This window comes from Lolium rigidum, chromosome 2 (assembly GCF_022539505.1).
Source record: "Lolium rigidum isolate FL_2022 chromosome 2, APGP_CSIRO_Lrig_0.1, whole genome shotgun sequence".
NCBI lineage: Eukaryota > Viridiplantae > Streptophyta > Magnoliopsida > Poales > Poaceae > Lolium > Lolium rigidum.
Window position 1 is genome coordinate 82,680,435 of NC_061509.1, and position 22,693 is coordinate 82,703,127.

Consider the following 22,693-nt stretch of genomic DNA (forward strand, 5'->3'; position numbering starts at 1 on the left):
ACTCATAAGGATAATGATGTAACAGGGTTTTCACGAGCATCCTACTTATAGATCATTTGAAAAATTTAGTTCAAACTTTTGAAGTAAAATTTAAACTGTAAAACTTCAAATAAACTACAAGTGGGATATTGTTGGAATCACACTTAGACACCTTACTCACTGAGAATGAATCAACACATAATATGCATGGTCAGGTCAGCCGGTTCATCCATCTGAATGCTCTGAAGTTTTGTTGTCTCCAACCTTATTACCACGCGCGTTACTATAATAAACAAACAAAGAAAGAAAGAAACACGTTATATTGGCAAATTGGCAATCGTGATCGATTGATACGATCGGTCATCACTTGCGGGCTTTCTTGTAAGCAATGAAGCCGGCGACGTATAGGAAGATCAGCGAGACAGTGGCGACGACGAGAGCGATGTTGACCTTGTGCCACTGGCTACGCAGGGTCGCCAGGAGCCCCGCGCGGCAGGACTCGCACTCGTAGCAGAGCTGCCCAGGGTTGTTGCTCCAGAGCCCGCAATCGTGGTCGGGGGCGCTCGTCGGGTTGGTCCACACCGTGGGGCCGACGTAGCGGAACCCGCACTCCGACGGCGGCTTGCAGCATCCGGACTGGAGCGGCGTGAGGCTGGACTTGTAGAACTCGTCGGCGGTGACGAAGCTGGCCTGGCGCGCGAGCTTCTTGCAGGTGTCGGAGCCGGCGAGGCAGGACCTGATCTCCTCCCACCCGCCGGGGTCGCCGGAGACGTAGCCGCGGAGCCACATGGAGAAGCCATCCAGGCGGTACTCGTCGTAGGCGCGGCCGATCAGCGGGTAGGCCCCGGACCCGCCGGTGACGACGGCGGCGAAGACGAGGAACACCACGAGGATGACGATGAGCACCGGGATGGCGATGAAGTAGATCCTGAGGAGGTAGCGCGCCCGGCCGTGGTCCGAGTAGGCGCCGGCGAAGCCCGCCAGCGTCGCTAGGAGGATGCACCCGCCAAGGATTGCCACGGGCCAACGTGCCCTCTGCGCGCACTCCCCCTCCTGCGCAACCCCGAACCAGACCCCCGACGCGATGACGAGGACCGCGCAGACCGCCATCAGCGCCACGCACGCCGTGAACATGCTGCTCTTTCTCACCGCCATGGCTCTAACTGCGTTGCCTCTGCTGCTCTCGCTCTCAATCTCAATGGCCGTACTTATACGATACGAGGCGTCTGTATATCTACTGTGTGTTCTTGGCGCGGCGCGAGGTGCCTGTCTTGCAACTGCATGCCTTCTTTCGTGGGTGGGGTGATGGTCGATGACTCGACATAAAAAGACCTTTTGCTGCCTTGGGCAAATGTGGCGAGTAAATTACATCTTGGACATGGTGTTTTGGCTCGTAGGTCTGGATGCACCTATTGTAAAAAATGTATTTTAAATGTATTTTAAAATGTTTAAAAAAATCGAAATAAAATCCTGAATGTGCATCCTCACATTCTATGTTATCTCACAAAAGTTTGGCACGAAAAAACATTTTGTGTGCACTATGTAAAAAAATACAAAAAAATGTCTCGTTAAAAACTATTTTGTAGCGTTGAAAATTATTATTTTTACACTGGACACACAAAAATAATATTTTTCTGTGGAACTTCCTGTGCGAACATAAAATATCCAGATGTACACTCGGATATTTTTTTCAATTTTTTTAAACATTTTGAAATATAATTTTAAATAGTGGGTGCATCTACACCTATCAGGCAAAAACAGATTTCCCTTACATCTTGTGCTATTCTGTTAGTATATCTTTGAGGTGTATCTGGTTTTTGTGCGGTTTATAAGTTGTATGTAGATTTGAATTTACGTGCTATATGTCAGTTTGAAAATAAATGTAGTTTGTGCAAAATAACTATCTTATCACGGTTTGGCAAAAATACACAGTTTGTGCAATTCAGAAGCAATAACCAAAAGAACGACATTATCACTGCATTTAAATAGCATTTATAACCACTCAATTTTCATCAGGTACATTTTCATTACATGCAACCACACATTTGGTATTGTGAATTCTCTGATACAAAAAGAAAAACTCCGAAATAACAACCACACATTTGTTGTAAGGCATACAATACATGTCCATTACAAGTTTACAACGCAACTATGTCATCAGAATAACCAACAAATTCCGGAAGTGCACCATTACATGTCAATTACATTTTCACTTCTTTCGAGAGCCATCTTGTCCATCCTATTATGCACTACAACTGCACTTCAAATAAGCCCATGTCCAACAACTTTTGTATCCAGCAACACCTCCTACCTCCTGTCATGCGTACATTGTTGCACTTGTTCTTGGGGCATCGCCGCCGCCAACGATGGCCGAGATGGCCACAGTTCATCAAGGTCTTCCCCGCTGCTTCCACCTACAACACTAGCACCACCTCCACCTCCAACGTACACCCCTACCCAGTGGCGAAGGACGGAAAAAAGTTAAGGTCGGGCGAAGTTTAAAACATAAAAAAATGATGCAAAATATAAAATTGTCTTCACACATTAATATTTTATATGATGTTCACAGTCCCCTGGTCACTCCGTACTATGGTAACAACAACATATTCAAATATAAGTAGAAGTGTAGAACCTAGAAACGTACCGGCAATGAAACTTTAATATCGTCTAGAAATTCTAGGCAATGATAAAGCTCTACCTTTTTTCTGAAAATATTTTAAAATTTCACCAAAATCAAAACTTTTGAATATGCCCGCTTGATGTAGCACACCATCAAATCATTAAGCCAACCATCGAATATCCTACTGTGCAACTATGTCTTGATAAACTTTATAGCTAATAATGCCCTTTCAACTGTTATCGTCTCCATCGATAATATTTGCAGTTTCATCATGGGAGTTTGGCGTAGATTGACTGCCACTAGCAAGGGGTATAAAATATCGCTTCAAATCTACAATCAAAAACATTAAATACATTAATATTTTGCCAATTTTATCGACAATTTATAAATTTAAATTTCATTCAATTGACAAAAACAACTAGAATTACACCTTCTCCTCAGCTTCAGGGTTTTCCCCCTTCTTGTCCATCTAATTCTTCTGGAATCAATCGGCCAAGACGTCCGCACAAAAAAACTCGAGGCTATAAGATGAAGAGAAGAAGCAGACAGGGGGCATGGGCCAAGGGCCGAAGGGCGTACGGACAACGGGCACCAATCGTCAGGTGATCTGCGGCCGGCGGCAAGGAGTCGGGAGGATGGGAGTCGGGCTGCCGGCGGCCGGGCGGCGCAACGCAAGGCAGGGGAACCGTCGAGCGAGTCCTGCTCCCATTGAGTCGCAGATACGAAGACGAAGGGCATGGCAGTCACGATGCGATCCGCACGATCGAGGGGTGGAGTGATTCACGGACTTGGTTCCGCTGACGTTCAGCTTTACCACGTGCAACCCAATAAGCAACATCCAGCAAGCCCAGTTCTCTCCCCAGCGGCTCAGCGACGCTATTTTTTCTGTTTTTCTTTCAGAAACATTCAGAAATTGTGCAAACTGTTTGTATGTCTAGGGAAACATATATAGATACCATTTTTTGCCAAAAATCAAGGTAGGGCAGCTGCCACACCTTGCCCAAAGGGGAGCTACGCCCCTGCCCCTACCACCGCTCCAGCCACCACCTTGAGCACCGCCGCTAGGATTCACCGCCTCCTCCTCCACCTCCCTCTTGAGGGAAAAAATGGGGAAAGGAAAAAAAAACCTCAAGCCGGTCCTAATGGGCGCACATCCAGGTCAACATGACGGTGGGTCTAACCTGTCATGTGTCAAAAGGAGATCAAACAAGTTATGTGCAATTCATGTTTCCTCACCCTAGAATTAGTAGGTACCAGAGAATTTCCCAAGTGTGACACTAACTATAACCTAGCCCTAGTTGTGGTACCAAAATATAATTTACTCAAAGGCGGTGGTGGTTTATGGGACTGGCATACTGAATTGGGTGACGCTCTGCTGGCCACCGCCGACGACACCTAGCGGCTTGTCATCGTGTTAAGTGTGCCTGCGTGTGGAGGAGACTGAAATGCTTTGGATGGTAAATATGGTATGGGCACGGCTGCTTTGCATTCACATGCCAGGTCGATCCACTGGCTAGGAAAGGAAGAAAGAGATTTAAAAAGGTGCGTAGAAAAAGAGATGAAATTTAAGAAATTTATAAGAAAGAAAAGAGACTCGCAGAAAGACTAGCAATACCGGTAGTATATGTGTGTACCATTAGGTCGACAAGTATGGTGTGTTGCCTAGTATAATGACCGCACGATGAATGACAGTCTGATCAATCAAGTCAGTACAGAAAGGCAAGAACGGGCGCGCTTTGGTTCTTTTCAACTGGCCGCACACTACTCGGTGGCACGGACATGGGCGTCGTCTTTACAGTTCGCGTCGGTCGTGTATGTGTCCAAAATCGGACAAGTGATATATCGGCGTGTCATTTTGCGGGACATGCCAAGATTAGCTTCTCGTAGTAGTACATATTAAAGTGAAGAGCAAAAACGACACAAAGGTATTGCCGACATGATGGATGGACCTTCTGTACACTTCAGAATGCGCAAGGTTTCCCTGGATTTTCTCGGCAAACAAAATTTCTCTAGAATAGCGTGAGGTCAAACACTCATACATTCATTAGAAACAACACGTACACATCGTGCAAAATTCTTGAGGGCACGACAAAAACATTATTAAAAGTTTAGAATATCTATATTTTTAGAACGATAAGATTTAGAGCATGGCGATCTCCGTCCTGAAGCTGAAGTCTTTTGGAGGGCCAGTGCGTTGGCCGACGGCGAGGCTTGTGGTCTTTCGCGTGCGGGGGTCGTGTCTAGTTCTGGTCCTTGGTATGATGCCCCTAGTGCTCATGCTCGCTCTAGGGAGAGCTGCTCCGCCTGCCGACCGGTCCGGCGCCCTATGATCTAGGGCGAGAAGGTTGGGACCTTCTTCGGAGGTGGAGGCGGATGGCATTCTGGCTGCGATGAGCCAGGACTTGACGGTGGCAGGGTTCCCGGTGGCGAGCTTCACGACGTTGCTTCTCCTCCGCTCTGGTTCTTTCTTGAGATGATAGCCTTGATGATAAGTTGTTTTCTTTGTAATCTGCCGTTTGCCTGTTCGTCGATGTTTGTAAGCTGTTTTTCAGCATCTTGTAACACTTGCCGGCAATGGTCTTATTAATTTAAGGCAAAGCTACGGCCTACTCTTTAAAAAGATTTAGAGCATGACCAAATGTAAAGGAAATGGGACCATTTTCGATATTCAGACAAAATCTTCCCAAAAGAATTAGGAATCTATAAGGAGGGGATGATTGGGTTTCAGAATATTGAGCGAACAAGTTTCTAGCTATTGGATTTTGGAAGCGACGATGGATGACATTTGCCATGATCTCATGTTGCCACAACCCACATGGCAACTCGTGACTGGTTCACTGCGCATAACCCTTACTCAGTATTGGTGTCCAAAGAAAAGAATTGGGAATATATTCAACCAAATAAATTATTCAAACAACAAAAGAACCAAATAATAAGGGGACGGGCCAACATTTAGTCCACATCACAGCCTGCTTCATCATTAATTCATTATCAACTTGTTGCTTTACCTTCCTCATAGCCCATTTCGACCCATTTCTAGATCATGGATTCTCCACCATCCATTCGAGCATTATGTGCACATTTTCTAAAATGAAATTAAAACACATGTGTTTCTGGCGGTGCGGAACGATACGACAAGTCCTATTCTAAAGGCGAGCATGTTGTTCCCCTCTCTATTATACCCTACTTGTGTTTCTCACCGTATCCTCTCGCCGATGCGTCCCGGCAGTGGCATCCCCTGCCCGTTGTGCACAACATCAAATGGGTCTTACTCGTCCACTCGTCAAGTTTCCGGTAAGTCCCCGGCATATCTGCTCCCTACCCTACACTCACATTTCCACCGATTGTTCCCTAACTTCCACACCTGTTAGAATCAGTTGTTCATTTTGTCGTGGCTCAATGCAACTATCCGCTCTCGCCAAATGAAGTCATGGGAGATCTAAAGAAGGAGGGTAGTTTTGAAACAAGGCAAGATATTTGCCATTTCATAGATTAAGGATAAGTTTTAAGAGGTTTTAGAAGCCACACCTTGAGGCCAAAACGAAAAGATGTCTACTTTGACGAGGTTACATTACTTATGGCCTTAGCCCTCGCAAGGCTCCACATTACGGCCTCCTCCTTGATTGTTTCAACAAGCGATCAAAGTTACGGAATGGTTCCGGAATTGTTAGCTTGAAAATGATTATTTCAACAAGCATGATCAAAGTTAATACCCGAGCCTAGATATAAGGAGAATCAACCAATAAGGGGGGGGGTGCGCTGCTATGGGAGAGAATCAAGGAGTCGGACGCCGTTACGCGAGGAGTTAAGGAGAGAACTAATAGGAAGGAGTAAGTGATTAAGTGGAGGCAAGTTTGGGAACAAATCTCTACACATAGCTCTCCTTAATTTTAGTGCTAGACTTTTTACGCCTTTCTCATCAAAATAGACGGAGTATGAAGGAGGAACAAAAGCCATGAAATAATTAATGCCATCGGAGCAAACATACCCTCATTAAATGGCATGCTACAACTACTCAACCTCTTTACAACATTAAAGTAAATAGAGTCGAAATACATCAAGACCTAAAATCTTAATTTCACAATTCACAATATTGTGAAACAATGCCTCCTAAAAATGGTAAAAATTCAGATAATTAAGGCACCCTACACAATGTAATATGGTCATTTAGCCATTTAGGTGCTTCACCAAATGTTGACAGCTGGTAATTCGTTAATATGTCATTCATAATGTACATAAAATTGCTGTGAAACATCATCCTTATGTTAAAGTTAATATCTGATCTTTGGTATACGGAAGTTGTTCATTTCATTTCTAATTGCAGGTTGATTACGGAGGTTCCCAGGTCGGAGGTTCCAACATAATTTTTTTTGAGGGTTTTAACGTGAAGAAATGAGAGTTTGGTACCAAGATCATAGTGCCTTAATTTGAAGTGACTAAGGAAGTCATGCATATTATTTTATATATGGCTGGACATGGTGGGGATTAACTTTTGAAGTTGTATTGTCCACCAACAAATAAACATATATATGATATGATAATGTTATCGATGAATACATGACATGGTATTTTGGCTCATTTGTCTAGACAACCTATTTTAAAAAACGTATTTTACATGTAATTTAAAATGAAAAAATTCGAAAAAAAAAATCTGAGGTGTACATCGGGATATTCTATTTCCGCACATAAATTTTATGAAAAACTATATTTTGTGGCTTCTGTAAAAAAACACGTAAAATGCCTTGTGCAAAAATATTTTAGAGCACTGAAAACTGTCCGTTTTACACAGGCCATAAAAATGTCCTTTTTACGCAGAACTTTGTGTTTCAACATAGAATTTGGATTTTTTTAAACAATTCTAAAACATTTTGAAAAGTATCCAATGGACACACGCGCTACAATCATAGGACAAACATATTACATCTGCATATCGGCAACAATGTATGTACTTTCTCGTGACCGGTACGATACGGTAGAATGTATCACCACTTGTAGTAGCGGCCGAAGATGGGCTTGCCGCTAACGTTCCGATAAGCGGTCCAAGCGACGACGTAGAGGATGGAGAGCGCGGCGGTGGCGACGATGAGGGCGACGTAGACCTTGTGCCACTGGCTACGCAGCGTCGCCAGGAGAGCAGCGCGGCACGAGTCGCACTGGTAGCACAGCTGCGCCGGGTCGTTGCTCCAGAGCCCGCAGTCCTGGACGGGGGCGCTGGTCGGGTTCGTCCACACCGTAGGGCTCACGTAGCCGAACCCGCACTCCGGCGGCGGCTTGCAGCAGCCGGACTGGAGTGGCGTGAGGCTGGACTGGTAGAACTGGTCGGCGGTGACGAAGCCTGCCTGGCGCGCGAGCTTCTTGCAGGTGTCGGAGTCGGCGAGGCAGGACATGATCCCCTCCCAGCGCGCGGGGTCGCCGGAGACGTACCCGCGCATCCAGGTGGAGAAGCCGTCGAGGCGGTACTCGTGGTAGCCGCGGCCGAGCACCTTGTATTCCCCGGAGGCGTGGGTTACGACGGAGGCGAAGACGAGAAGCGCGATGAGGACGGCGATGAGCGCCGCCATGAAGAGGAGGTAGCAGCGGAGGAGGAAGCGGTTGTTCCAGTAGGCGCCGACGAACCCCGCCAGCGCCACCACCAGGGCGACCACGCCGAGGATGACCACGCGCCAGCGCTCTAGCCGCGCGCACTCCCCCGCCTGCGCCGACGCGAACCAGATGCCCGCCGCGATGATGGTGGCCGTGCAGAGCAGCGCCAGAAGCGCCACCCACGCCAGGACTTTGTTGACCTTGCTCATCGCCATGGCTCCAGGCTCTAGCTGCGTTGCCTCTGCTGCTCTCTCGCTCTCAATCTCAGTGGCCGTACTTGTAGGATACTACTTATATACTGTGTTTTCGTGGCGCGGGGTGACTGTGGGTGGCGGTATGGTCGATGACTCGACATAAAAGGGCTTTGCTTAACTGCTTGGTTTTTCGTAAGTGCTTTCACATCGCACGTCGATCCGACTAGCTACAAAAGGAAAGATGAAGATAAAATTTAAGCAATGTGTGAGAAAGAAAAGACCCAAAAGCGGATGAGATTTAAAATTTAAGAACTCAGTACCGGTAGTATATTCATCCAGTAGGCCGACAAGTATGGTGTGTTGCCTAGTATAGTCACCGGATGATGAATGACACCGTGATCAATCGACACACTCCACAAAGTCAGCAACCGCGCCGCCGACGCTTTGGTTCTTTTCAACTGGCCGCGCACTACACAGTGGCACGGGCCCTGGGAATGGTCTTTACACTTCACGTCGAGCATGTGCCCAAAATCGCACCAAGTCGGTTAGGGCTTCACTCCATCGGCCAGAGTCGGGTTCAGTGCCCGTGCACTGACACAAGAGCTGCCTCCCTCACAAAGAGGGGCACATCTGGAACATGGTCCAGCTAGCTGCCAAGTTTCCAGTACAGAGGAAACGGGAGTTAATAGGATTGGGTGTTCGGTCTCGCTGTTTTTTAGGGTCGCCGAACCTGGGCAGCACCAAGGGTTGGAAACGCGAATCCTCTTCGAACCTGACCGAATCAACAACCGTTTCTGACTCCCTTTCTGGGTCGACGAATCGGGCACGAGGAACGGACCACCATACCTATAATGTGACTGCTTCTAGCATGTAACTGGTTACAAGAGCAGAGGCCGCGCTTCATCAGCACGAGCAGCTTCGCTTGTAGAGACTCGATGAAGGAAAGTTCCTCTGCGGAAGGAGGTTCCTTCACAGGCTTGCCATCAGGAATGAAGCGAACATCAAAGAAAGGGAGGAAGTTGACTTGAAGTAAAACAAGCCGTCCTCCCACTCCATCTTTTCGGGAAGGTGATGACGCAGCACTGCACATAGCGCCCCCGACCTTCTCCTTTTGCGCCTTGGAGTGGAAGAGGGGCATTGACGACTGAATGCCAAGCTAGCTCTCGCACAGCACCGTGTACATGGACAAGACATGGGGTGCCTCAGCGTTTTTTAGATAAAAGGGAGTCAACCCCAATTTTTTTAAGGAAACCAGTTTTTTGCTACATAGTAACATCCATACCACCAGACACAACACAAACACTTACTTAAGGTATATTACAGATCATACGGACTGAAAAGACCCTAGTTCATTACAGCAAAGAAGAGGAAGGAAGGAGGAGATAAAATAGACATAAGCTGGAGAAGATCAAGACAGGGAAGGGAGGGCGGAGAAAACATTGCTGCTATCCCTCAAACCCCTACTATCCATAGTCAAATTGCTCCTACTTCTTGCAAGCTTCTCTTCTTTCTTCCTTCTCTTCATTTTTATTTTCCCTACATCGTCAACCTTGGCGTCCAGGAGATCCAACTTTTTCTTGATCCAAACACTTCATTTGCTACTCTTTCCAGCACTTTTGCATAGAACTCCAACCTGCTCCTAGCATCCTCCTTCACCTGCAAACAACTCCAAGAATTAATATAAAAACAAATTTTCAAAATAACAACATAAGGTTCATCAGGCCACTTTTTGTCAAAACATGCCAAAATCCTTGTTTTCCAGATACTCCAAATAACAACAGCAATCCCCATTGCAAGTATCTCTTTTCTCTTCCCCAAAACCTTTCAACCAGTTGGAGATGTAGTGGTCAGCAGATTTAAATTGGAATTTCAAACCAAAGGTGTAGCTGACCACATTCCAAATGTATCTAACTAGGGAACATTTAAAGAAAAGATGGCTGGTAGTTTCATTGCATCCACAGAAGAGACATTTTTCATCACACTTGCCGCCCCTTGCAGCAAGACATCTCTTGTAAGAATGCTTTCTTTTAGCATTAACCACAAGAAAGTCTTAACTCTAAGAGGTATCTTAATTTTCCACATAAATTTGTAAGGAACCACTTCATTACATTCCATTGCCAGATATAGAGATTTAACTGAAAATTCCCCTGTGTTAGTCAATTTCCAGACCAACCTATCAGGTTCATTATTAAGTGTAACCCTCCCTAGCAGTTTTTTCAAATTAACCCATTGCTCTCTGAGTTCCCCCACCATTGATCTTCTAAATCTAATCATCTCTACACCTACATCAAAAACTTCCTTAACTTTCGTATTCCTATTCATAGACAGCAAAAACAATCTTGGGGAGGCTTTGGCCAGACAGGAGGACCCTATCCATTGGTCTTCCCAGAAACTTGTTTTTGATCCATCCCCAATTTTAATTTTGCAATGCTGCCAGAAGGATTTCTTGATCTCCATTAACCCCTGCCAGAAATGTGAGTCTCCATTTTTGGTGACTGTCTGGCAGAGAGTTTACTTCTGAAGATACTTTCTCCTAAGGATTGTTTGCCAAATACCATCTTCATTAAAGAGCTTCCATAACCATTTAGCTAATAAGGAAATATTCATTTTTCTCCAAATCTAACACTCCTAAACCACCTTGATCTTTTGGCATACATACTATCTGCCAGTTTACCAAGTGATATTTCTTTTTACCCTCAGTGTCATCCCACAAGAAATTATTCCTAATCCTATCCAATTTTTCTCTCACACCAACTTGCATCCTATAGAAGGAGAGCATATAAAGAGGGATACTGGTCAGAGATGAGTTGATCAGGGTAACTCTTCCTCCCATCACCAACATTTTCCCTTTCCAAGGCCCTAACTTATTTCTCATTTTCCCTTCAGTAGAGTCTCAATCAGAATTCTTCAATCTCTTTTTGTTTATTGGTACTCCTAGGTACTTCATTGGTAATAAACCAGATTTACAAGTGACAATTCTTTCAAAATATTTTTATCTATCTGAGGCCCTCCCTAGACAGTAAATATCACTTTTGTGAAAATTAATTTTCAATCCTGACATCTGTTCAAATAGACAAAGGATTACTTTCAGGTTTCTAGCTTGGTCAAGATTATCTTCTAGAAGTAGGATGGTGTCATCTACATATTGTAGAATAGACACACCCCCCTCCACAAGGTCTGTACCTAGCCCAGTCAGTAAACCCTCCTCTTGATCTCTTTTAACAAGAACAACAAGGATATCTACAACAAGGTCAAAGAGGATGGGTGATAGTGGGTCCCCCTGTCTTACCCCTGGTATGTGGAGAAGTAGGCCCCAATCTCACCATTAACATTAACTCCTACCTTACCACTAGTTACTGTCTTCATTATCAATTCAATCCATTTGGATGGAAATCCTTTTGCTTCCACTGATTGACGAAGGAAAGGCCATTTGACTTTGTCAAAGGCTTTTTCAAAGTCAATCTTGAAAAGCACACCAGATTTTTTCTTTTTGTCTGTGTCATTTAAAATCTCATGCAATATATTAACCCCCTCCATAATATGCCTCCCCTTGATAAAGGCAGTTTGGTTCAAAAGCACCACCCTCCAAATTACCTGAATGAGCCTATTAACTAGGACTCTTGTAATAATTTTGAAGGACACATTTAAAAGGCATATGGGCCTGTAATTTTGAATCTTATCTGCACCTTTCCCCTTGGGGACTAATGTGATTATCCCATAATTCAGTATTGCAATATCCAATTCCCCTTTTTGGAAATCTTTAAGCAGACCAAAAAGGTCTTGCTTCACCAATTCCCAATTTTTCTGGTAGAATTCTGCATTAAATCCATCTGGCCCAGTTGCTTTATTAGCTGCCATTTCAAAAAGAGTTGTTTTAAGCTCACCCATTGTAAATTCTTTCATTAAAAGCTTACAATCTTCATCATTAAGTTTTTCCATTCTTGCTTCACTAAAACGAATATTAATTAGACCAGGGTTACCAAAGAGTTTTTTTGTAGAAGTCAGTGATATATCTCTTAAGATTATCCTGACCTTCTATCAAACCTTCATCCTGATTTAAATTGATAATCAGAGTTTTCCTTCTCCTCCCATTTGCTTTGGAGTGATAATACCTAGTATTATTGTCTCCTTACAAAATTTCTGTTTCTTTTGCTGTCTGGATCCATTTGTTTTCCTCTTCTTTAATAATGTTTTTAATTGATTCTGTAGCATCTTCTTTATCTCTATCTCTGATTGTGTTAGTCCATATAACTCCCATTTTTTATCAATTTCATCTAGCTGCACTGCTAAGGCACCTCTCTTCTTCTTATATTCCCCCTCAATATTTAAATTCCATCATTTCAAAATCTTTCTAGGGCAGTCAAACCTTTTTTTTTTGCCAAATATCAATGTTCCTATCCCCTCAGTAAGTTTTGTCCCACACTTTTTTGATTATTTCTTGGAGGTCAGGTCTCAAGAACCAGCAATTTTGAAATCTGAAAATAGACTGTGTTCTGGGCTTGTCCCCTGATTTAATCAAAATAAGAGTATGATCAGATAACTCACTAGGGAGAGTTGTTGCACACACCAAAGGAAGTTTTTCTTCCCATTATGGAGAAACAAGAACTCTGTCTAATAGTTCATAAGTGGAATCTTCATGGTTATTACACCAAGTGAATTTCCTACCTGAAAGGCTTATCTCCATCAGACCACCCTGCTCAATTACAACATTAAACAGGGGGCTCCATCTATTATATCCTCCTGGTTTATTTTTCTCACTATCTTTTCTTGTCATGTTAAAATCTCCAGTGATCAAAATAGGGTATATAGAGCTTCTAATGACATTCACCAGTTCCACTAGGAAGTTGGATTTGCCATCCTATTGTGCATCTCCATACACCACCACTAAGTTCCAAGTAAAGTTATCTATTTTTCTAGCTATGAGAAATCTAACAAAATAAACTCCTTTTTGCTTTTCCACCACATCATAGGTTTCTTTTCTAACTCCCAATAAAATTCCACCAGATCTCCTGTAATGTCCCAGGTTTAGAGACGATCAAGGGGTAGATTTTAGAAAGGGATGTGCATTGCATTGCAAATTCTGGGGAAATTTCGCGCTTTTAAACAAAAACTGCATCGAAGGGGGACAAGTTTCTCTCTCGACACCTTACAGGGTTAGGGTTTCGAGAGTGCGACAAACTTGCTCTTATTCAACTAAACTAAGGTTTTGGAGAAGAGAGAAGGGATGTTGCATCACAAACTTAAGTTGCATGATTGAATTCAAAATTAAGTTGCATGATTGAATTCAAACCTAAAGATGAATTTGAATTTCAAATTCAAACATCAAATTGTTATTTCATAATTCACACTTGAGCTAATTCAATAAACAATTATAAGTAATCAAGAATATAAATAGAACAACAATTATAGAAAGCTCATTAAGGAAAATTGAGCTTTATTGATAATCACACATGATACATTGTCAATTACAATATCCAGAAATGAAATATGAAGTTACAACACATTACATGAATTGATGAAATAGAAAAAGAAAGAGGAAAATTACAAATAATGAAATATCCTAAACTACAAGACAATCTTGAGCTTGATAATCTTCATGACCATTTGATCATCATTTTGACCCTGCACATAATCACAACAAATAAAAGTTATGCCAAGTGGCATAGCCACTTGGCAGGTTAAAAATCAAATGGAATTGGTGAGGATATGACCAAAGCTGCCGAGTTGATCCATTCCAAGTCCAAGTGCACAACACCAGGTTACACACACACACAGCCTGCTCACAGGGCTGTGTGCATGCATCACACACACACAGTGAGTCACCAGAGGGAAAGGTGGAGCTGTCGACCAGAGAAGCAAGGGCCAACCATATAAAAACTTTTCCCTAATAAACCCTAGCTCAGTCATCGACCAAGCAGCAGGGTAAGTCATCAGGCACAAAGAACAACTCAAGAACACCAAGAACAGGTGAACAGCCAGAGCTGTTTCACCTATTCCCCAAACACAGAAATTAACCAAGCATCAAGCTCACAAGGAGGAGCAGGGCAAGCACCAGCTCATCACTGAAGCAAACCAACCAACCAGAAGCAAATCCTCTACCACAACAACTTTATCTAGGAGCTGGAGTGAGGTATACACATCATCATGAACAAACCAAATGGTTTTGTTCATAAATTGCACAGGCATGATCACAAGCACATAAAGGGTGGGGTAACCCTGTTTTGATCATCATTTGGTCAGAGACCAAGTGTAACCTGGTAGAAATGGCAAGGACCAGGGACCAATCAAGCCTATAACCATGGTTATGCCAACCAGAACAGTGGTAGCACCTTCCAAATGGAAACATGAAAGAAAACCATCCCAGAGACTTAACCAAGTGTAACCAAACTACACTAGCCCTTTTAAGACCATCAGAATATAGACATTTCTATGTCTATTTTCATTTCAACATCAATTATACTGGAAGCCCATGAATGACTACCAGTAATATTGCACAGTAGCATACATAAGAGGTAGGAGCAACCTTTCCTAGCACACTAAGCATTGCTAGGGTCACAACAACTACCTAGTCAAACAGAAAAGCCACAAGAGAAGCATATCATCACTCCTAGGAGTTCATGCATCACAGGAGGTGCCAACACATGTTGGTTTCCATCCAAATAGGGCATGAGATGCACCAGATCACTACTGCATCAGGTAGATCATGTCTGTTGTCAGAGATAGGAAGCTAAGCTTCACTGACAAGCATAGGTTAATAAAACAACAACCACACAGATGTATCCAGAGGTAGAAAATTCCTCAATCAACCACCAGTTTTACTTTCACAAGCCACAGCAACCACCAGTACTTGGTGGGAAGCTGGATCCACAAGCAACAGCAGCATTTGAAATGAATCCATACCAATTTATAAGCCACAGGAAGCCCTGATGATCACAGGATCATTCAAAGCCACAAATTAACCAACCATTGCATCACAGATAATCAAATACATCAAATATAATTGTAACCAGTAGCATACCAACTAAATATGGAGTTATTTAGCCATCACACAAGCTGAACAAAGCTTTACAGTGAAGAAAGGCCAAGAGCACTACACAGATAGCACTGATTCTTGCAAATTAGCAAGGACCACACACCTCAATCAAGTCAGAGCTAGTAATTGAATACACTTGATGATTCAGATGAAATAGCATCAAGAACAGAGGTACAGGGAAGTAGCAGCACAAGCACAAGCATGAATTCATAAGCAATGGCCATGATAGCAGCATATGCATAGCAATAGAGCAAGCACCACAGCTAGCAGTTACAGCAGCAGCACAGTAGCATAACAACACAAACATAGTAGCACATGAACAGACTAGCAAGGCACAGCAGCAGCGCATCGTCACGGCAAACATCTCAACATGGAGATGCAGGCCAGTGGTTGAGCAAGACGAAGAGGATGAGGAGATAAGTGAGCAGAGCAGAGAGGGAGAGTAGGAGGCGATGGATACTAACCGGTGAAGCGAAGCGCAGGGCACGGCCATGGCGGCCACGGCGGCACACGCCGAGGACGCAGCAGCCGCTGAGCCAGGCCAAGCCATGGCGGCGCCACGGCACCAGCACCACCACGGTCAGGCACGGCGGCGCCACGGCATCTGAAGCGTCGGTGGCGACGAGATCGCCACGGCACTCCACGCCAGGCGACCAAAGACGAAGGGGGCAAGGCGAGCAGGCGGCGCTTCACAAATCGCCGCGGTGGATCTGAAGCGCCGTTGAACGGCGGTTCAGATGCGCCATATCTCGCCGGCGGCGACGGCCGGAGATGGCCGGAACAATTCGGTGAAAGGGGCGGCGACGCGGGGTCGCCGCGAGCCCGTGAGGGCTAGGGTTCGTGCGCGAGTGGGGGAGAAGGGGTCGCGTGCGACCGACCGAGCCACGAGTGGCTCGGGTTAGGGTTAACCCGCTGGGCCACCCTGACAGGTGGGCCCAGGGGCAAATATGTCTTTTCATAATTCTATTAAATACAGAAACTTTGGAATTTTATAAGAAATGATTGATAGCTCTAAAAAAATAATTAAAAATATGAAAATAGATCAGCATAAAATTCTCTATCATAATAAAATACAAAAGGGAATTTTTGAAGACAACTAAGAATAAGTCTTCATTTGATGATTTAAATAATCATTTAAATCACACATATATTTTACAATAAGAAAAATAAGTCCATTAATGCATTTGGACTTCAAAAACACCTTGACAACATTTCAAGGTTGTATTTACACTAAATATAGTATCTCCAAATTATTCTTAGTAATAACCTCTTACATGAAATAATAACGACATCGGAAGGGGGGGAACAAACCCTAAAACTGGAATCATGCATAATTGCTTCTTTAACCATTGCCCTTATCGGACAATGATGCTATTTTTCAGAACCAGAGGACAAGGGTCAGTCCACACCATCCAACTGCAAAACTTTGCAGTGTTCGAGCAAGTTCATCACTTGCTCATGTCATTTGAGTATCTTTATCAAATTACTTGCAAAGTATTATGATTATCACTATTGCATAAAAACCAAAACCACTATTTTCATAACTATGAATATGACTATGTGGTTGGCAATGGAACCATGGATCGTGTTGATATGGTGGAGGTTCCATTGCAAGGGTTTATATCCATCTAGGATTAAACAACAAATGTCGTCCAGTGATTCTTGTGCCGTAATACCCGTGTTAACCATAAGATCTGGAGTGGGACGGAATAGTCAATTGTATTTCCACCTCTTGTACATCAACGGATGCGCTTACCGTAGACACTTGACCCAGGTTGGGCAAGCGGTGGGGTGGGGATCCCATTCTAATTCCCCACGGTAAGTGGTCTATGATGGGTTGCAGCTACCGACGAAGGAGTTTGGTTAACGAGTCCCAGACTGTCGTCGTGGTCGGGGTCCATCCTTAATTGGTATAAGCGGACCGACGAGGACCCAGGGTCGGGGTTTGCAACAAAGGGTGGGTGTGCGAGGCAGCGGAGGAATATGATTGACTACGACCTTATACCGGGCCTCACACCATAGGAAGTGTGGACGGGAAAGCTGCCCGGTTGGCACCAAGGTTAAGATCTCTTATGGGTAAAGCAACACACCTCTCGCAGAGTGTAAAGAACCGTGACTCCGTCACTCCCTGTTCCGGGATATGGAACTACGAACGCGGCCGGAAAGGAGCTCCATGAAGTTCTAGTAAACCGGTGAAGGCTGACGGACATAGCTCTTTGAAATAAAAGCAATCTCTTGAAGAAATGTTTGTCAAAACCTGCATTGGTATTAGACTTTCTGGTCTAATGTTGTAGCTAGTGCATTAAACACCTCTTTCCTATAATGAACTTGTTGAGTACGCTCGTACTCATCCCACTCTTAAATCCCTTGCTTAGATTGTCTGAATCGTCTGGAGGAGGACTACGACAACCATGAAGGAGCCGAGATCATCGGCTATGAAGAACCAGACCTCTCGGGAGGTATTGAAGGCGTAGACTACCTCATAGTCTACGGAACCGGGGAGGCTTCCGGAGGAGAACAAGCCTAGAAGCACTGAGTAGTAGTAGTAGCCGAGCAGTGGGAACTCTTAGTATTTAGCTGCTCGAGGTAATAAATGTATAACCTAGTGAAACTTCTATATTGTAAGTTAAGGTGGGTTCGCCTCGAACCCAGGAGTATCCCTCTTAGGACCCAAGAGGAGCTCCAAGACAATATATGTTTGATGCTTGTAATAATAAGTGAATGAGTTATGGACCCTGCTATGTTCTGTTGTACTACTCTGAGGGATGTAATATTTGCGGAATGGTACTTCGTGAATGTTATATCAACGACCGGCATACTACAACATGCAGTGGTATGCGGTGGTCACCACAGCTTGGTATCGGAGCAAAAGCTTTGACCTTAGGTTGGAACCTAGTAAATGGGACCGAACGTTAGGAGTCAAATAGGACTAGTAAAGAATTCTCTAAAAATATGGTGTATATTCAATTGAGAATACAACAATCATATCTTTTAGTGCGATAATTCTTTATTATCTCTATTATGATGCATTATTACTAATCTTATATTCTTTCTATTTCTACAGCCTAACAATGGCAAGTTCACGTCCGGGACGAAACGTGAAAGTGATGGATTCCACACTCGAGTGAGTATGAAGGAGGACTCGCAGATATTCTTCGTGCCATGTTACTTGAATTTGGGTGTGATCCCCAGATTCAAGTAAAGAAATACATGTACTATGATGGTACTGTATTGGCCAAGTGTAGGGTAGGGCTACGACTTCCCGAATCTCTGGGAATGAGCGTAGTAATGCCAGCAGGTGAAGCCAGAACTATGAACACAGCCTACCATATAGCCGTTATGAGAGCCATAACCGATATCCGGGAACATAAGACGAAGGAGCTTATGGGTTCCGAATTCACACACATTCCTCATTTGGAGGAAGACGATGATCCCATGCTTAACCACTTCAAATATGCAAAACGCAAACCCGCAGAAGCTGCAAAATACATGGACAATAGCCGTAACTTGCTATCATTGTTCTTTCAGTTGAACCGTCATTTGGCGGGAGCAATTGATACAATGCTAGAGGAGTTTACCGAACCCAAGGAGGAGACAAATGGGAAGGAACCTATGGAGAATGAGGTGCACACACCAGCCTACTCAGCTCGGTGACTATATTAGTATTGACCACCCTGAACGAGAAACTACACCCATTACACCCGGGAACTATCTTAGTAGTTCCTATAGAGGATATGAGGGTGGAGAGGAATCCGGAAACAATCAGCGTTCCGTGACTCCTATAGAGAACTCCACGGGTTGGCGTTGGGGGTCTGATACAGGAACTCATAGTACCTCAGCGTATTATGACGGGGAGATGAATGAAGATGCCACGACCCAACACTCGCAGTTATCCGTGGAATGAGGAAGAAGTTGGAGGGTATCCGACACAGGTTGAGTCGGATACGAATGTAGGAAATACCTATGGTGTAGGCACAGGGGAGTACACCCGATGGGTGGACTACGATGCACCGAATGATCGGTTCGTGAACACCGATTTCTCCCTAGGATCATCATCTCGATTCCGACTACCAGCCGACGGGGAGACCTTATGTTCCAGTGTTTTGTCGTGAGGACGACACGTTCGACCGGATGGAAGCCCGGAATGTATCGGGAGTGAAGATCGAATAGAGACCACCAAGGGGAAGCAAGGCTACAATACACAAGTACCACGTGTATTGTAGTGTGTAATATTTTGTAGAAATTTGTACATATACTTTAATAAGTGAGTTTGCATACTCACATCGACTTGAGTATTGTAATAAGACCACTTAAGTATGTAAATATATGGTATATGTTTTGTATGATTTGGATTTGCTTCTTGATTTCCATTGCGTGACTAGTTCTCGTGCACAATGTTGAGCTCGTAAAACTTGCGCATGGAGTAATTATGAGTATCATCTTGTGTTGCGTAACTAGGGGGTTATGTCGGGACCGGTAGGAGAGGAGAGCGAAGCGCAGCGCATGGAGCGCGAGGCGAAGCAAAAGGAAGAGGCTGACGAAGCAGCCAGGAATCAGTTTCCACCACCACCACCACCCATGACGCAACAGAATTTCGTCCAATACATGCAGATGGTGGAAGAGAGACAACGTGTAACGTTGGAGCAGCAGAATAAATTCTTCCAGGAGCTGCTGCAACAATAACAGGGTGGAGAGACCCGAGAATCGTGGAGTCACCTTATCGGACTTCCGTAACACCAAGCCTATATCTTTCGCATACGCGCCCGAGCCAATGGACGCGGAAGATTGGCTTATGGACACTGAGCGAAAGCTCAATACTGTTGGTTGCAACGACCAGGAGAAGGTTCGTTATGCTACCCACTTGTTGTGTGGACCTGCCGCATCGTGGTGGGACAACATCGTAGCCGTTTATCCGGCTGAGAAGGTATTTACCTGGGAAGAGTTTAAGAGGAAGTTCAGGGAATCCAATGTCCCTGAAAGCATTGTGGAACTGAAGCGTCGAGAATTTGAAAGTCTCGAGCGTAAGGACAAGGCCATCCCGACTTATGTCGTGGAGTTTTCAAAGCTGTTCCGGTACGCTGTTGAGGAGGTCAACACCGAGGACAAGAAGAAGAAGAGGTTTTTGAGGGGGTTAAGTCCCCAGTTCAAGGTACAGCTCCGAATGATGAGAGCAACTGAGTTCCAAGAGTTGGTGGATGCAGCCATCACTCTTGAAGATGACTTCAAACAACTGCAAGAGGAGAAGAGGAAGAAGGCCAAGTTTGAGCCTAAGAGGTTTGTTAGCAACAAGCCCAATACCAGCTTGAGTTTCAAGCCAAGGTACAACAACAACAACAACAACAACAACAACACAGTAGGAGGAACCAAGGATATCGACTCGCAAACCAGATTATATGCCATAACTGTGGATTCAAACGACATGTCGCGAAAGATTGTAAGAAGCCAAGGATCATATGCTTTGGTTGTCGCCAGGAGGGGCACATGCTGAAGGACTGCCCCAAGAGAAATACTGGAGGAGGTCAGTCAGGAGGAGGAGGAAGCCGAGGAGGAAACACCGAGGGAATCGGAAGAACAAGAAACCCTTCGGCAAGTTGAACTGCACCAGCCTGGAGGAGGTGGTCAACTCCGATCAGGCAGTGATAGGTACGCTCCAGATACTCACTCATCCTGGCAAAGTACTTTTTGATACTGGTGCAACTACATCATTCATTTCTCAACAATTCATCATCAAACATGGGATTAGTTGCACTAAGTTAGATACACCCATAACCATACTTTCCGCGGGGGGAACGATAGTAGTAACTCATACCAAACAAAAACAAGTCATTATGATCAATAAGTGCGCATTTGACGCAGACCTGTTCATTTTACCGATGAAGGACATTGATGTCATTCTTGGTATGAACTGGTTAGAAGCTAACGGAGCATTGATCGATCATGTGAACAAGACCCGTGTCTTTGAAAAGCCCCGATGGAAGTAGAATGATCTACCAAGGAGACAAACATACCCAGATCGAAGTCGAGCTACAGCTGAACAGCATGAAGGAGGTGAAGTTAGAGGATATACCTGTAGTGAATGAATTCCAGGATGTGTTTCCTAAGGAATTACCTGGAATGCCACCAGATAGGGAGATAGAATTCACTATCGACCTAATTCCAGAACAACTCCGATTGCTAAAGCACCATATAAGATGGGGCCTAAGGAGTTGAAAGAACTTAAGGAGCAATTGGATGACTTGGAACAAAAAGGATTCATACAAGAAAGTGTTTCACCATGGGGATCACCTGTGATCTTCGTAGATAAAAGAGATGGAGGTAGAAGGATGTGCGGAGACTACAGGAATTTGAACAACGTCACAATCAAGAACAAGTATCCACTTCCAAGAATACAAGATCTATTTGATCAAGTTAGAGGCGCGGGAGTCTTTTCCAAAATTGATCTAAGATCCGGTTATCACCAGATAAAGATCAAGAAGGAAGACGTTCCAAAAATAGCCTTTGTTTCAAGGTATGGACATCATGAATACCTTGTAGTGCCATTTGGATTAACCAATGCCCCAGCAATTTTCATGAATCTCATGAATAAGATTTTCATGCCATGTCTAGACAAGTTCGTCATCGTATTCATCGATGATATCTTGATCTATTCCAAAGATAAAGTCGAACATGCCGAACATCCGAAGATAGTGTTGCAAACACTAAGAGAACATCAACTCTATGCCAAATTCAGCAAGTGTGAATTTTGGCTAGATCAAGTAGAATTTCTTGGTCATGTCATTAGCAAAGATGGAATAGTCGTTAACCCGAGCAAGGTAGCAGCAGTTTTAGAATGGGAAGCACCCAAGACTCGTCAAGGAAATCCGAGGATTCCTAGGAATGGCAGGATACTATCGGAGATTCATTGAAGGATTCTCCAAGATAGCAGGACCAATGACGAAGTCGTTAAGGAAGAACACACCATTCGTGTGGTCGGAGGAGTGTGAGAAGAGTTTTCAAACTCTAAAAGAGAAACTCACCACAAGCACCGGTGTTAGCGAGCTCTGAAGTTGGCAAGGATTACACCGTGTACTGTGACGCATCCAAGCATGGATTGGGTTGCGTACTCATGCAAGATCGGAAAGTGATATCTTATGGATCGAGGCAACTCAGACCTCATGAAGTGAACTATCCAACACATGATCTAGAATTAGCAGCAGTTGTATTTGCACTCAAAACATGGAGACATTTTCTCTATGGAGCCAAGTGTGAGCTCTATACAGATCATAAAAGTCTCAAATACTTCTT

At 44.2% G+C, this 22,693-nt stretch overlaps 2 protein-coding genes across 2 annotated transcripts; both read right to left on the minus strand.

Moving 5' to 3' along the window:
* Positions 1–342: 342 nt before the first annotated feature.
* LOC124689926 (tetraspanin-2-like) lies at positions 343–1,134 on the minus strand. Its single transcript, XM_047223375.1, has one exon. The coding sequence runs from the start codon at positions 1,132–1,134 to the stop codon at positions 343–345; it is 792 nt and encodes a 263-aa protein (XP_047079331.1).
* A 6,447-nt stretch (positions 1,135–7,581) lies between these two features.
* LOC124689927 (tetraspanin-2-like) lies at positions 7,582–8,391 on the minus strand. The gene has a single exon (XM_047223377.1). It carries the CDS (start codon positions 8,389–8,391, stop codon positions 7,582–7,584), a length of 810 nt encoding a protein of 269 aa, XP_047079333.1.
* Positions 8,392–22,693: the final 14,302 nt, after the last annotated feature.